Source organism: Aethalodelphis obliquidens, unplaced genomic scaffold (assembly GCF_003676395.1).
Source record: "Aethalodelphis obliquidens isolate GAN/ISIS:26980383/991018 unplaced genomic scaffold, ASM367639v1 scaffold9, whole genome shotgun sequence".
In the NCBI taxonomy this organism is placed as follows: domain Eukaryota; kingdom Metazoa; phylum Chordata; class Mammalia; order Artiodactyla; family Delphinidae; genus Aethalodelphis; species Aethalodelphis obliquidens.
The window spans coordinates 39,681,676-39,697,732 of NW_020837953.1; the positions used below are offsets into that span (position 1 = coordinate 39,681,676).

The following is a 16,057-nucleotide window of genomic DNA, read 5'->3' on the forward strand; positions in this document are numbered from 1 at the left end:
AGGATAGAGGGCAGGCAGGCTCTGGCTTGCACAGACCGAGGCTTGAAGCCCAGTTCTGCCGCTGGCCGCTGGTGTGGCCACCAGCCAGTTGCCTCACTTGCTGGCCTTACTAACACTGAATGACAGCAGTAAGACAGCGGCCTGCTAGGGCGTCTCAGGGAGAAAACGGTCAGGCACACAAGTAGTAATGGTCACCATCCACTGAACTCTTAGGCTGTGCCCGGCGCGGCCCTAAGCACCTGACGGTTCTGAGCTCACATCCACCCTGGGCGCTGGTACTGTTCATGCCGCCATTTCACAGGCAAGGAAACTGAAGCTCAGAGAGGTCAAGAGGCCTGCCCAGGATCACACAGCGAGGAGGTGGTGGGGCTGGCATTCAAATCCAGGCCTGCAGGCCTGCAAAGCCCACAGCACACAGTAGGTGCTCAATGAATGGAAGCTACTGCTGTCCATATCATCACCCTCATGCAGAGGTCGGAGTCCCATCTGAGAAGAAGGCACTGCGGCTTCTCCTACTGGTCTCCTTACCCCGGACCTCTCTGAACAGCTCCGAGGCGGAGGAACGTCCAACGTCACCAACAAAGTGTAACCCAAACCCACCTGCCACAGTTACCAAATTCATAGATTCCTAGGCCTCGGCCCAGACCTGTAGAATCAGCCTCTCTGGGGGTGGAACTCAGGAATCTGCATTTTTCAAAGCACTCAGGTGATTCTGAGGGCCCTAAAGTTTGAGAGCCCACACAGGAATTCTTATCGACGGTTAAGGTGTCAGTTGAGGGCGGGAAGAGAGAGAGGCGAGGACATGGACAGGAGCGAGCCAGCCTTTGGCATCAGCTCGCGCAGCCGACGAAAGATGCCACCAAGTTCCAGGGCTCGAGGCAGCTCCAGGACTCAGCCCCACCCCTGCAGCCCCAGAAGCGCAGGAAAGGCCCCGGGAGCCCCCAGGACTTGGAGGGACAGACAGACAGTACCTTATAATCGTACTTGTGCTTCAGCTCCTGCATGTCTCTCCCCCCAACTCTTAAAGCCAAGATGTCTCTCTTAGTCCTGGCGCATCGCTCCTTTAGCCTAGTCAGGTCTGGAGAAAGCTGGAGCCCCCAAGCAGCCAGGCAGAAGGACAGCAGGTGAGAGAAGCAGGCGGGGAGGGCAGGAGACAAAACACCGGCAACAGAGTAAAAAGGAGACTCAGGTGAGGTGGTGGGTAGACAACCCGGGGTGGGTGGGATCGGGCACCTGGGGACCACCAGGCCCCTGCCTGGAATGAGCTCCAGCAGCATCCAACCCCAACATGCCACGCAGTTGGGGGCTGGGTCTCTGCAGCTGTGGGGGAGCAGAGGCGGGAGGGGAACAGCCCAGGCCCCCTCCCAGTGCTAAGAGGACAAGGACTGTGTCTCGGTCATCTCCCCATCCCAGGAGCCCAGCATGGGGCTCTCGACATTAAAGGCTCTTGGCAAGTTTCCGAGATGGACGAATGGCAGGTGGACGGATGGGTGGAATGGGTGGGCAAGGGGATAAATGGATGAGTGGGCAAATGCAGAAAGATGGGTGAATGCAGAGAGGGGTGGGTGGATGGATGGACAATAGACGGATGGGTAGAAGGACAGGCTCATAGATGGATGGATAGACAGATAAGTGGATGGATGGGTGAGCAAATGGATACATTTAGTTGGATGACTGTACAGATGGCAAATGGGTAGAGGGATGAAGAGACAGTCAGATGAATTAATAAAAACATGGATGGTTGGACGCAGTGCTGTGCTGGTAAATATTCAATGAGTGGTTCTCCAGGAAAAAGAGCCCCGCCTTATAGTGTTTCCACGGCGTGAGCACGCCCACCACGGCCAATTTCAGACTACCAATGCGACAGCACCGAGCGTGAAGTTGGAAAGGGATGTGCACAATTGGTTCTTGGGCTCTTGTGAGCTAGTTTGAGCTGGCTCGAGCACACCACTGGAGGAACAGAGGGAGGGAGGGATGACGGGCGGGCGACTGGATGGAGGGGTAGGTGGCTGGCTTACATACTATCTGGGAAGATGGACAGACAAATGGACAAACAGACAGACATTCAAATGCATGAACTGTAGGAGCAATAGTGACATTTGGCAAAATATAGAGAAGACCGTGACTAGGATTACTTGTAGAAAAGTAGACAAGCAGAGGAATCAAAAGCACGAGCTTAGAGGCAGGTGGGCCCACATTCAAAGCACTGCTCCCCGCGTACTAGCTGGAAAAGTCTCCTTCCCTCTCTGAGTGACAGCTTCCTCACTGGTAAAGTAGCCATAATAATAACTACCTCATAGTATCACTGAGAAGGTGAAATGGACAAAGCATGTAAACCCCAGAGCTTAGTGAGTGTTCAACAAAATGGAAGCTTTTTTAGATATTAGACTATCTTTCAAATAATAAACGCTCAATATTTGTTGAATGGATGGACAGTTGACTGGATGGATGGATGGATGGATGACGGACGGATGGAGGGATGAACGGATGGACAAGGTACTTCCTTTCCAATCCTATGTGATGTTGAGCTGTGGTTCTACCACCTACTTGCTGTGTGGCCCTCACCACATCATTTAACCTCTCTGAGCTTCTGTCACTTAGGTTCTCTGATCAACAAAATGAGAGTCTTAAAGCAAGTAATACCAACCACTCTAGGGTATTAGGAACAATAAATGAAACTGCTCTGCCAGCTGTACCACACTCAGCTGTACCGCACTGGGCACATATTCACTATTGTTATACAAAGAAGTAGCAGGACAGGGATCCTTCCGAGAGTTACTCAGACGCCCCAGAAAACTGGAGTCCTGTTTCATCTGTAAATAAGACTGACATGATAAATCATAAAGGACCTGGGCCTCTGCCTCTCTCAGGGTCCGAAGAACTAGATTCGAAGGTGAACTGCAGAATTAGCCAGACCAGAGTCAACCAGCTGAGGTCAGAGCTGGCAGTGCTGCCCAGGCCCCTGGCCAACTGGATCACGGTCACCTTCATCATGAAGAGATCACAATCAGAAAGTGGACAGGTTCAGTGGAGCCCATTTCACAGCTGGGAAAAAAAAGAAAAAACCTCCCACTGACCATGGGGGGCGACCAGCAGGCCCTCATTAAGCAGGATCAGGCTCCCGGTCACATCTGGGTCAAGTGCTCCTAAGGAGGTCCCTCTGCAGAGCCTCAGTCATTTTCTTTGGCAAAAATCGGCCCACTGAGGGCTGGCTTGGCCAGACACCTGCAGGAGGGGCTCCACTAGTTCTTTTGCAGCTGCACAGGGTACCAGGCTCCTGTTAGACTCTAAGGACAGGACCCGACTCTGCCCAGATCTCTGCTGCCTGACGCGCCACAGCACAAACTACATACAGGCAAGCAGCGGTGGCACCGGAAACATGCAGCGGCTGCAGCACGACGCGTAGGAGCAGATGCGCCCCAAGCAGCTCAGGAGGGCAAAGCCCTGCAGGTGGGGCTGTGGTGGGGCGGTTCCCAGGCAGAGGTGGGTGTCAGAAGAAATACGCCCCCTACAATCCCTGGGAGCCTGCTGTTCAGGGAACAGGCGGGCCTGGGCCCATGGCCGGAGAAAAGTCCTCATGGTCAGAAATTCCAAGAACTCTGCACGTCGTTTGTCTGCTGAGGAAGAGTCCCAAGCCCCCAGCTTGAGGGTGTGCGGGACACAAGCCCAGGGGCAGCCCCCAGAGACCCCACCCCTGGGGCCAGGCCAAGGTGAGGGCCCGGCCAGCATTTCTCAGAGTGCTCTGTGGGCCCCTTGCATCCCCGGAGGACAGAGCGCTGTTAAAAAGCAGATTGCCAGGCCCCACCCAAACCCCGAACCTGGGAGCGAGGCCACGACATCTGCGATTTCAACCAACTACCCACATGATCCTGATGCCTGTGCAAGTCTGAGGACCACCGTGGGAGAGCCCAAACTCAGCATCCCCACGCGTCCTGCCCTGAGAGGTGCTGACGGTTCCCTCTTGGTCCCCAGCAAGAAGGCATGGGGCTGGGGAAGTGGCCGTGGGAGATTAGGCGGGACAGTCAGAGGCTGAGAACAAGGGCTGGCCCAGGCCTGGAGTCCCACCTGCTCACACCCTCCAGAGCAGGGCTGGGACACACGAGTCCCGCCCCCGCTATGCAGAGGCTACCCAGGGCGAGTGGCACCTTCATAACCAAAGCCCCCTCCCTCCCCTAAACCAGAGCTGCCCCTTCTAAGGACAGAAGCAGGAAGAGGCCTGTTCCTGGGCTTTCGCCTGGGTCATTCCTCCAACTGGGGACACCTTTCCCATCTCCTCTGGCTTCTGCACCCCAGCTCCCAACCCGCCTCTCTTGGAAGGAAGCCTCCTGTGATTAGGCCCATCAAATCCCACCTGTGTCGGGCAGGCGGCCATACGTACACGGGCTTGTGTTCACAGAAAGGCATGTTTTCTTCATTTTTGACAAATCGTTTCATATTTGGTGTCTCCTCCTAGACCACAAAGGTTCCCCAAGCCTGGGCTGTGTCTTCCAGTCCCCCTGTACCCCAACCCACACCCTAACATGTGGACTGGGCACAGAGTAGGTGTCAGAGATGCTTAACTTTTTTTGCTAGCAGGAGGTCAAGGCTGTTTTCCGTGGCACCGCCCACGGGGGCCCAGCCGAGAGGAGAGCAGGGGTTCAGGAGTGACCTGCTCAGCCCCCAGGCTTCCTGAGGACTTGGGGAGCCCTCTTCATCTGAGTAAAGTCCGTCTGAAGACTCTTAGGCGTAGGCGCTGCTCTGGCCTGTGCCCCTCTCCCAGAAGGGATCCCCAAACTCAGAAAGGGGCAGGAGGCACTCAGAAAAACTTGGGAGTTGGAGGCCCCTGTAATCCAGCCTGGGCCTGGGGCCCCTGCCTGGTCCCTGCCCCACCTGCAGGCAGGACTCGCTGACAGGCTGAGCCCACTTGCCTGCCTGTGTCTTTTCAAAAGGACCCTTACAGAGACCCAGTCACCTCTGGTCGGGCAGGGCCTGTCTCTAAGAGGCTGCTCCCATTCAATCCCAAATCTCGGCATGGATAGAACCTGCCTTCTGGTGGCTTCTAGAGAACAAATGGGACAGGCAAGGCTGTCACAGCGAAGGAGGAACCAAACGATCCATCCTCCTCTTGGCTTCCTTGCCTCCTTCCATGAAATCAGCAGAATGAACTCTGTTCCAAGCAGAAACACTGGAAGCAATCAGTGCATGGATGGCCCCTTGAAAGGCTTTGGAAAGAAGCCTCCCAGGCACCTCTGACTTAGCCCGCTTGCTCACCTCCCCAGGGCAGAGGGTTGTGGGAGTCTCGGATCGATCTGAGAAGCATCCTGTGAGGCAGGGAGATCAAGCTGATTTGATCCATGTGTCCACTGTAATCAGTTAGTTAGGCTGCCCAAGCACTGTGTTCAGGAGGATTCTGAAGCCAGATCTGAGCCCGTGAGCATCGTCATCAATTGCCGGGTCTGCCACAGGCCTGGAGCATGGGCAACACCTGTGCCAGGCACTAACCACGCCCATCCTAGGTTTAGGGCTCTCCACGGCCAATCAGCAATGTGGGTGGGTCACTTCCTGTCTCGGGATTACATGGGCCACTTCTCCCTCTCTCACCATACATCCCTGGGAATCACTGAGGTTTAGGTACGAGTCTCAGGCCTGGCCCTCACCACCCCACTCGCAGGTGCCTTGGCTGGGGTGAGAGACGCCCTCCCCCTCACCTTGGGCTGGAAGGACACTCGGTGCTTGGCGGGCTCTGCCTCCGGCTTGGCCTCCTCCCCGGAGTCCTCGCTGTAGCTCTCAAACTCACTGGAGCTCCAGCCTAGGTCCTCCGTCTCCCGGGGTGCCCCGTCCCGGCGCACATCCTCGTAGAGCAGCTTCCTCTCTGCCCCTGCTGGCCAAGAGACAGGGCTGGTGAGCCGAGGCCCTGAGGCCAAACCCACCAGCCCCAATTTCTGAACCCAGGCGGGCAGGTGGGGGCGTGGGTCAAGGTGGACCTTCAGCTCCACTTCCTGGTCCATAAGCAGGAGGCAGTGAGAACACGACATCCACCCCGCAGAGTGAGGAGGACGTGAAAAACGCAGAGAAGCACAAGAAATGTGCCTGGCACACACCGACTCAACAACTTCCCCTATCCACACCACCTTGCTAGGATCGGAATGCTCATTTGGGGTTTCTGTGGCTTTTTCTTTTTTCTTTTTTTTTTTTTTTTTGCAGTACGCGGGCCTCTCACTGCTCTGGCCTCTCCCGTTGCGGAGCACAGGCTCCAGGCGCGCAGGCTCAGCGGCCATGGCTCACGGGTCCAGCCGCTCCGCGGCATGTGGGATCTTCCCGGACCAGGGCACGAACCCGTTTCCCCTGCATCGGCAGGCGGACTCTCAACCACTGCGCCACCGGGGAAGCCCTTCTGTGGCATTTTTTAGAGGAAAAGAGAAGCCCTAAGACCAAGCCCTGACTCAGGCCCTCAGCTCTGGCCTCAGCATGCTAGGGGGGAAAATGAAGATGGTCCGGGGCATTGAATGACTCAGATCCCTCACCCCAAATCTGAGTTCCCCGTGAGGGTCCAGGACGGTCCAGTAGGGGGCGCGCCTGGGCCAGCGTCCAGGAATGTTCCCTTTTCTTCCCCAGCCCCACAGGAAATGCCTTGAACTGGAAACTGGGGGACAGAGACCTGACAGTCCACTGGCCCGGAGGGACAGGTGCCACCAGGGCCGGGCACTCTCGGGGTCCCTGTCAACTCGGGTTTGAGATGCTGTTTCTAGACTGAGGTGGGAAAGCCAGTTTGCCGGGCCCAGAACACGGGGTCCCAGCCCTGGCCCCAGCTCCACCTCTGGGAGCTCTCGGCCTCACCTTCACCTCTGAGCTTCACTTCCTGGGCTGTTACCTGGAGAATAACTGAACTGCAGGCCTCACAAAAGTAAGGGCAGACTCCAAAAAAGTGCGCGAAGGTGAAAATGCTTTTCATTAACACAGACAAAATATGGCACTGAGATGGGTTTAAAAAAAAAAATCTGCTCAGAAACCACGCATTCTAAAGAGAAGAGAACTTTGGTTATTGGAGCCTCTCTATAAAATGGGGATAATAAGCTGAAAGCTGGAGTAAATATAATATTTGCACAGAAAGCTCTTAGCCAAGAGCCTGGTACATGGCAGGCGCTCACCAAAGAGCAGCTGATCCTTACTCGCGGGGGCTCTGGGTGGGCTTGAAGGTCTCCACACTGACCCCAAGCCTCCATCTCCCCCGCACGGGAAAGCCGGGCGGGTGAGGGGTCGGGGAAGATTTTCAGCCAAAGAGCAAAACAGACACACTGGGGCTTAGCTGGAGACTCAGGTCCCAGGATCAGGAGGAAGCATGGGGTTTTTTTCAGCAAAAGATGATAGTGACTAACATCTGCAGGGAGTAGAGCAGCTGGTGACCAGGCTGTGACCTTCACAAGGCTGGGCTGACTGTCCTGTTACTGCAGTGGAGGCCCCACAACCCGTGAGTCAAGGGGCAGAGCCCAGTTTCTTGGGGCTGCCCCAGGGGAAGAACCACGTGACATCTACTTCCCCTAACTTCTGGCCCCGCCCACCTAATCTACATGCCAGATTCTCCCAGCAACCCTGTGGGGCCGGAAACTACCACCGCCTCCCATCAGACAGATGAGAAAACGGGGCCCAGAGAAGACGTGTCCTTGCCCGAAGTCAGGCAGTGAGTGGGGAGGGGGCCCCATCCACTCACCGTGCTGCCTTCCACAGAGGCACCACCGTGCTGACGACCCCCTGGGCTCATCCAGAAATACTCTCTCCAGTAGAGACACTCACCAGATTCCTAAGCCTTCAGAGGCCTCACAGTGGTCTGGTCCCCGCTGCCCCCCCTCCCTCCGTCTCCTGGGGCCACGGGCTTCACTAATGCTCAGGAACATGGCTCCCCTTTCAAAGCACTTACCACCACCCACTCAGTGCTCTACATCCACTATCTCACGGCATCCTCCCCACAACCCAAGGAGGAAGCTAGCATTGCCCAGTTTTACAGATGCATCGACTGAGGCCAGAGAGATTTAACCAGAAGTTTTGCGGCGTGACCCTCCCCCAAGTCCTGTGAGGTCAGGACGATATTCTGATTTCATACGAAGAAGCCAAGGCCCAAAGCACAGAGCGCTGTGCCCTAATTAATGGCAGAGCCGGGATGAAAGCCCGAGGCTGTGCGGGTCCACTGGCCTGTGCGGCTGCACCTCAGTAGACAACCTCCACACTGAGCGCCGGCTGAGCCCACAGGCCGTGTGGGTCAGTGAGGGGCCCTGGCATGTGTGATGTTCACAGTGCTCCTTGTGGGGTGCACCTGCTGAGGGCTGGGCCCAGCCTCGCCAACTCAACCCTCCCACAGCCCCGAGAGAGAGTGGGGGGTCTCAGGGCAGGAGTCCTGGTCCTCAGTCGGCAGGCTCAACTGGCTCCCAGGCCACCTGCTCTTGCCCACCTCAGGGTAAACCACAGGACATGCCATATCCCCACACCCTGGGGACCCGAGGGTGCCCAGTGAAGACTGTGACCAAGTGATTAGTGGCTTCATTGGATTCAGGTGGGAGAACAGCCCAAAGGGGTCAAATAATGGCCTCAGGCCACTCCGATCTCCTGGCTCTGGGACTTCATCCAGCCACCCTTTCCCACTCTCCCGGATTCACATGAGCTACAAGCAGGAATGGGTTCCAGGCTCCTCCAGGGCTTGTTCGATGGATGGGTGGATCACGGGCCCACCCGCCCTGCTCCTGGGACAGGTGTCAGGAGTGTGCCCCCGGGGAACGTCAGGCCTCGTCATGTTGTCTGTGTGTCTCTCCCGTTGGACTATATGCTGCCCCAGGATGGTTACACTCGCCCCTGTCAGACTAGGAGCTCCACAAATGCAGGGGCTGTTTCCCCCACTAGACGGGGAGGCCCTGAAGACAGGCAGAACAGTGTTGTAGAAAAAGCAGAGTCCAGCAGATGTCTATTCAAATTCTGGCTGTGTGATCTGGGGCTGGTGGCTTAACCTCTCTGATGTGACTGTCAACTGGAGCCGTAGGCCCTGCCCTACCGACCTCACAGGGTTGACTGAATAGGGGAAGCAAATGCGTTTCATCTTTCATAAAATGCCACCCAAGTCCTTTGTGGGGGGGGGGGGACAGAGCACTGGACTTGGAGTCAGAATGACCCAGGTTCGAATCCCAGCTCTGCCTCTACAGTTTCCTTCTCTGAAGAATAAGGAAGTAATACCTTAAGTCAAAGTTTCAAAGCAGATTACAGGAGATAAACCATGAAGAGCAGCTGGCAAAACGTGTTTAAGCAAAGACGGCTCTTACTGTGAATGGATATTAAATATCCCTCGTCCCTGGGTAGTCCTCCTTCCAGCTAGATGAGTATGTGGGCCCAGTTCCAGCAGCACTCACCCTCCTCCACCCTGTTTCTCCTCTGCGGCCCCGATCTCCCCGGCAGGGCCCAGGCTTTCCCAGGCTTTCTCTGCTTCACCATTCAGCAAGTCTGGACTATTAACCCATTTTCAGGAGGAATGGAGGCTTGGAAAAGTGAGTGATTTGCCTGGGGACCCACAGCCCAGCATGCCCCTGCCCCTGAAGCCCTAATCCCTGCGCTTGAAGCGTTAACCCCTCCCCATGAAGCCCTAACCCCTCCCCATGGAGCCCTAACCCCGCCCCATGAAGCCCTAACCCCGCCCTAGCCCCAGCCTGGCCACGCCCTCAGCCATCTCCTGACTCTCCTGGGAAGACGGCCGTGGTTTTTAAAAGCAAGAAGGAGGGGCCATGGACTGGGTGGGGGCCGGGGAGGAAGTGGAAGGAGAGACCCTCCCCAGGCCCCGCCCCCCGCCGCCCCTCCCACCCCTCCTCTGTCCGGAGAGAAGCGGGACTCCTGAAAGAGGCTTTACCGGGTTGATGGGCGTCCAGGTTCTCGCAGGGGACGTCGTCGTAAATCACATCTTCTTCCAGGGCGGGGAAAGTAAACCGGTCGACTGGGAGAGAAGGGAGAGGAAAAGAGCACGAAGGAGGCTGTGGTGGCCCAGGGCGGCTGCCAGACTGACAGCAGGACTGCACGAGCTGGCAGCTCCCTCCGCCCGCCCGCCCGCCCGCACCCCCACGGCTCATCTGGGCCAGCATCCTGCAGCTCAGCCCCTGGGGAGCCCTAGCCAGCCACTGCTCTAAGAGGACGCAGCTTCCGCTGGCGGCACATGCCCCCTGCCGCCCCGACACCTGCAGGCCTGCCCCTCTGACTGATGGCACCTGCAGGGAGCATGAAGCAAACCCAGTACCTGTGCCCCAGGGCCCGGAAGCCTCTTCAGCCGCCCAGACCCCCAGGACTACCCCAAAAGGAGTCACCCCCCACGCAGAGGCGGGGGAGGGCAAGGCAGCCATATCTAATGAGCACAGGATACGGCAGGGAGTGGGGGAATGGATTTGGAGAGTGGGGTTAAGGAGAGTCCCCCAAAACTCAGCCAGCGGGGCCCTGATTGGTAAAAAATTCTGCAAATGAGCACATCACTCCCCTAACATTTTGCTGGGTGTGCTATGAGCAGGGCAGAGAGCACATCCTGCCCATGTTAGCAGCTCCTGAGCTGGAATATTTAAAGAGGTCTCCCCCCGATAACTGTGTGCCCAATCTCTGCCCTCTCTAGGGGCATGTGGCCCCAGCAGAGCGAGGGTTTGGGAAACCAGTCCCCACCCCTGATGGTAGCCTGTCCTCACCCCACAGGCCTTCCAGGAAGACAGAGGACCAGATGGACTCTGAAGTCCCCGTTCCTAACTGTGTTGCTCCCTGCGGTCCCAGGGCCCCCAGAGCCCTATAGGAGCCTCACCGCCCCCTCCCCACTGACACAGATTCTGCCTCCCACATGGTTCAGACCTGCCCGCCTCTCTCCAGGTCCCTGGCTCCAGCCATCAGCCTCCCTCCCCCGGACAGCCTCCAGCCCACCACCTTGTCTCAGAGCATCAGTGATGGGACTGAAGTGCAGACGTGGTCTCATGGCTTCCCCTTGGCCTCTTATGGCTCACTGTCACTTTGGGGAAAGCACGGCCTCCGGGGGCACCCCACACACACTCTAGGAGGAACTGGGGAGATGGCAGCCTCACCTGGCCCTGCTCACCCCTTAGACCCTCCCCTCCACCACACCAAGGCTCACTGCTTCCGAGGTGCCAGGCATCCCCTCGCCCTTGGGCTCCGGCACAGGTTGCCCTCTCAGCCTAGACACTCTTGCCCGGAGCCCTGCTCCTTCACTCTCTGCCTCAGGACTCGTGGGCTCTCCCAACTCCCACCTCCCCATCCTAGCACCTGCTCTCTGCATGGTAACCGCCTGCCTATGTGTCTGGTTCTGCTGCCAGAGGGACCTCGTCTTGGTCACCAGTGTACACCCACCACCCAGATCACCCTGTAGGAGCTTTGGAAGTATTTGGGGGACAGATGAGCAGCTGAATGTGTGATCTACTCCTGGATCACGACTCACATCAGGTGGCAAAGGGGGGCAACTCTCAAGGGTGGGCAGTGGCCAGTCCACCTCAGAGCTGCACCAAGCCCACAGCAGCCATGCAGCAAGGACAACAAGCCCACATCAGCTCTCTCAGCCTAGAGAAGGGGAGGCTATCCTGACACCAACCTCCTGGGGCTGAGACCTGGGGGGCGGGCGGCGTGGGGGGCGAACGCGGGGGACTTACTGCGACGGGAGCTCTTCCGTCTCCAGCTGGAGTGCCGGACCCCAGAGAAAGCTGTGTCCACGGCATCCCCATTGCTCACCACGGCCGGCTCCCTGCGGGCGGAGAAGCAGGGCCAGTGAGCCAGGAGGATGGGACAGCTGGTTCCTTGAAGTGTCAGACAGTCCCTCACCAGGTGACAGGGCCACTTGACCCCAAGGCCGAGCTGGGGAGGCCACAGCTGGGTTGGCCTTGGACAAGCCCCGTCCCCTCTTGGTTTCCTCGCCTCTAGAAGGCACTGTAAGGCCGACCTGCTGCTTCACAAGAGCATAAAGGTCAAACGTATTCACGGTGATAAGTGATAAGGATCAGATGTTCCTCAGGCCAGGGCACCTGTCTCTCCTCCTCCAGGGCAGACTCCATCTCCCCAGTCTCCACATGCAAGATGGAGGAGAGGACCGGGGGGCCTTGCATCTGAGAGACGAGGACCTGCGAAGCTTCACAAGACCATGCAGAAGGCAGGGCTTAACTCCCACACGCTTGAGGATGGGCTGGACCAGAGACACGCTTCCCAGGAGCAGAGAAGCAAAGGGAAAGCAGTGGAGAAACAGCAGACACCACCTTAACCAAGCGGTCAAGTGAGCAAAACCCAGTGCCGTCACTCAGGCATCATGTACTCCAGATACGACGTGATGAGAAGGGTGCTCACCTCTGTGGGATTCTTACCCCAAGCCCATAACCCCCGGCTAATCATGAGAAAAACACCAAACAAACCCAGATGGGGGAACGTGCTATAAAACACCTGCCCACTACTCCTCAATGATCATGAAAAACAAAACTGAGGAACTGTCACAGAGCAGAGCAGTGGAAATGACAACTGAATGCCACGTGGGTCCTGGATGGGATCCCGGGACAGAAAAGGAACATAAGCAGAAAAACTGATGAAATGCAGGTAAAGTCAGGAGTTCAGAGAATGGTAACGTACCAACGCTGGTTTCTTAGTTTTGATAAATATCCCGTGGTCGTGTAAGATGCGAACAATGGGGAGAACAGGATGAGGTGGTGTATGGAACTCTACGTGCTACCTTTACAACGTCCCTGCAAATCTAAAACTATCCCAAAGTGAAAGGTTTTAGTGTTTTTTTTAAGCCCATGCTCAAAAAAAAAAAGCCACATCTGGCAACCCAGAGGGTAGAGGCCTTCTACTGTCCAAGGCAGCAGCCACTGTTACGAAGAATTGACTTGAACTTGCCAGCACGCAAGCCCTTAACAGAGGAGGAGGAGAGGGAGGGGGAGGGGAAGGGGGAGATGACAACCGGAAGTGCAGGGAGAGGGGATGGAGGAGAGTGAAGTGTGGAACACCTCCTGTGAGCAGGCCCTTGGCCTCGCCTTCCCAGTAGCACTGACAGGTAGATCCTGGCATCCTTCCCACTCCGCCAGGTGGCGGGCAGAGGAACCTGCCCAAGGTCACCGGCCTGAGAGTGGCAGAGCCGGACGGTGAAGCCAGCCTGCTGGGCCCCTAAGCTGGGCTCTCAGGACTGCGTCTCAGGTAACAGAGCAAGGACGGCTGTGACGGCGGAAACATGCCACGTCTGTGCTGTCCAGTGAGCCACGCGTGGCTACGGGGCACTTGGAAGGTGGCTAATGGAACTCGTGTGTCTAAGGAACTTAACTTTTCATTTTAGGTCATTTAATTTTAAATAGCCACATGTGGCTAGCAGCCCCCGAACAGGACAACGCAGGCCGAAGCCACCAGCACCATTGGAGAAGCAAGACTCAGCTCCGGTTTTACTGCCAGAAGTCAGCAGTGTCGCCTGGGGGGGAGGGGCGCGTTTCAGTCCTGGGGTAACGCTTTCCATCAGCGGGAAGTTAAGGCCAAGAGGGGACAGGGCTGGTCTGGACCAGGAGGGGTGCTGGGCTGGAGCCACCTGAGCCCCAATCCCTAACGGCGCTTCCCTGAGTCATCACCTTCTCAACCTGGAGGCGGCTTCAAGGTGCTGAGTGCAGCCGCTCAGAAATGCTCAGACAGAACCGAATCATTGCAGCGGGAGCTGACGAGACTTCGGCAGAATTTGGTTTTAAAGTTTGCTTTGCTACGTTAACCGTGACAACTGGTGACTCCTGGAAGAACGCGCCAGGTGCCGCTTGCTGTACTTTACCTATATTTGCATATTTCACTACACAAGAGCCCACGTGAGGTAGGCAGTGTCGTCCTCATTCTAAGATGGGGAAACTAAGGCTCACGAAGTCTTGATGACTGACTCTACTGAAGTCCCTCGGCTCGTCAGAGGGAGCTGGGATCTGCAGCCCAGGCTGTCCGCCTGCAGAGTCTGCTCCTTCCACCAGACCATGTGGAAGCAGGGAGCCCGCATTCAAACATTCACCGACATCACAGACTCGCTGTGTCACGACATCACTGCACCTCGCCTGACTGCTCTCCCAACCATGTTTTTAAAAAGGAAAGAGAGGGCTTCCCTGGTGGCGCAGTGGCTGAGAGTCCGCCTGCCGATGCAGGGGGCATGGGTTCGTGCCCCGGTCCGGGAAGATCCCACATGCCGCGGAGCGGCTGGGCCCGTGAGCCATGGCCGCTGACCCTGCGCGTCCGGGCCTGTGCTCCGCAACGGGAGAGGCCACAACAGTGAGAGGCCTGCGTACCACAAAAAAAAAAAAAACAAAGGAAAGAGAGAAAGAGCTCTTGGCATAGTCAGAGATGCATGATCGAGTCTCTGTCCAGGAGAAATCGTGACACCAGCTCCAAGGCTGAGGTGCACTTCGACCAGTGAACACCCCAGAAGGTCCCGGGTGACCTCTGAAGGTCACATGGAGGCGGGATGGGCATTTGGGGGTAAAGGTCAGACAGCTTTAGAAGGGATCTGTAACTGCTACGACATGCTAAAAGCCAGGATGGGGCTGAAAATATGAGCCTCTGGTTTGCACGTTACCAAAACACAGTGAACTTATTTTTTCATTGTATTTCATTTTGAACAGCCACACGTGGCTAGTGGCCGCCGAACAGGACAGCGTGGGTTTAAGCCACCGGCACGACTGGAGAAGCTGGTGGGCTCGTGCTTCTGTTGAGCAGCCATCGAGGTGCTGGTCCTGGCCTCCTGGGCGGGGGAGCAGGGGTCACACAGCAGAGCAGTGACCTTTATGCCCACCCTGAGTGCCTCAATGGCTGAGGCAAGCGGAGACACCAGGGGCCCCAAAGGAGGGAAGAGGCCAGTGCCCGTACATGGACAGGTCTTCCCGCGCTTGGTTGGAGACCACCAGCATCCCTGCCCTGCACTTTGCTGGTATCTTCTCTGCGCCCAGCCCTAGGCAGAGTGCTTGAGGACAAGTGTGTGTCTCATTGTGACCATTTTACAGATGAGGAAAGCGAGGTTCAGAATTGGCAAGTACCTTGCCCCAAATCACCTGGCCAGCAAGTGGCCGAGTCGCACTTTGCCTGCAAAGCCTTGCTCTTGACACCAACTCTGCTGCCCTCAGACCAGAGCAGGTGTTCCCCAGGCAGATGGGAGGGGGAAGAGCCTCCCAGGCCAGGGAAGCAGTGGGCATGGCAAGAAATGAGGCTGGGGATGCCTCCTCCCTCCCTGGCCCTTCTAGCTGCCTGCCAAGGCCACTGACCCACCCTGAGCCCACCCAGAGGCAGCCTCTCCCAGCTGCTGCCTGGCTGGAAAATCTAATTCTCCTTGTGAGCAAACACTCCTGGAGCCGCCCCAAAGGTTTCAGATAATAAAAGAGCCATAAAAAAGCAATAAGAGGCCAATTATCTCGCCCTTATCTGAGCTTCCTGCACTTCTAATGCCTCTCAGCTTGCACAGGCAAGAAAGGCCAGCCACTAAGATGACACCGTCTTACAAAGTGAGGCCACCGCCACTCCACTCGAATGCCAAGAAAAGGAGCCAAGTCCGCGGAGAGGAACAGAGAACAAGAACCTGGGCAAAGAAGAGGAGGCCCCCCATGACAGCGTTCACCGACCAGACCGAGGTCAAGTACACCAGGAGCCCACCACAGAGCTCAAAGCACCTTCTGAGCCCACCTCCTCTCTCTCCAGGGACACGCCGGGGACAAGAGGGGAAGTGAGTGTCCTGTGACAGCAGGGACCTGCTCTGGCCTGGTCACCCCATTCCGTCAGCCCCTTCACACGAGGACACTCAGTGATGATGGATGCCCCGCTCCCCGGCCTCTTTTAAAGACAAGAAGCCCCACCCTGAGAATGGCGGGCCCGGTTGCTCAGCAGATTCCACAAGGTCCCTTCCCAGAGGCTACACAGTGTGAGTTATCAGAGAGAAGACCCCCCAAACCAGTATGGTCAGAGGATCCCTGGCTGGCTGGGTGGCTGTGTGTGTGTGTGTGTGTGTGTGTGTGTGTGTGCGTGCGTGTGCGTGTGTGTGTGTGTGTGTGTGTGTTCACGCGCGCGCGCACACGGTATTCCTGATGCCTTT

At 57.0% G+C, this 16,057-nt stretch overlaps 1 protein-coding gene across 12 annotated transcripts in view; it reads right to left on the reverse strand.

Annotated features, from left to right (window-relative positions):
• Positions 1-16,057, reverse strand: part of ARHGEF10L (Rho guanine nucleotide exchange factor 10 like) — a 159,808-nt gene that overhangs the window by 77,906 nt on the left and 65,845 nt on the right. For 10 of the 12 annotated variants that reach the window (XR_003433416.1, XM_027109987.1, XM_027109989.1 and 7 more), the window contains 3 exons: positions 11,637-11,728; positions 9,860-9,943; positions 5,688-5,860 (listed from right to left, as the gene is read on the reverse strand). Coding sequence is in view for 10 of the 12 variants with exons in the window: in XM_027109987.1 (XP_026965788.1) it covers positions 5,688-5,860; positions 9,860-9,943; positions 11,637-11,728 (349 nt within the window). In the remaining 2 variants the exon portion in view is untranslated. Of the gene's footprint in view, positions 1-971; positions 1,089-5,687; positions 5,861-9,859; positions 9,944-11,636; positions 11,729-16,057 lie in introns of all 12 variants that reach the window. The other 2 variants (XM_027109998.1, XM_027109992.1) reach the window with 2 other exon arrangements.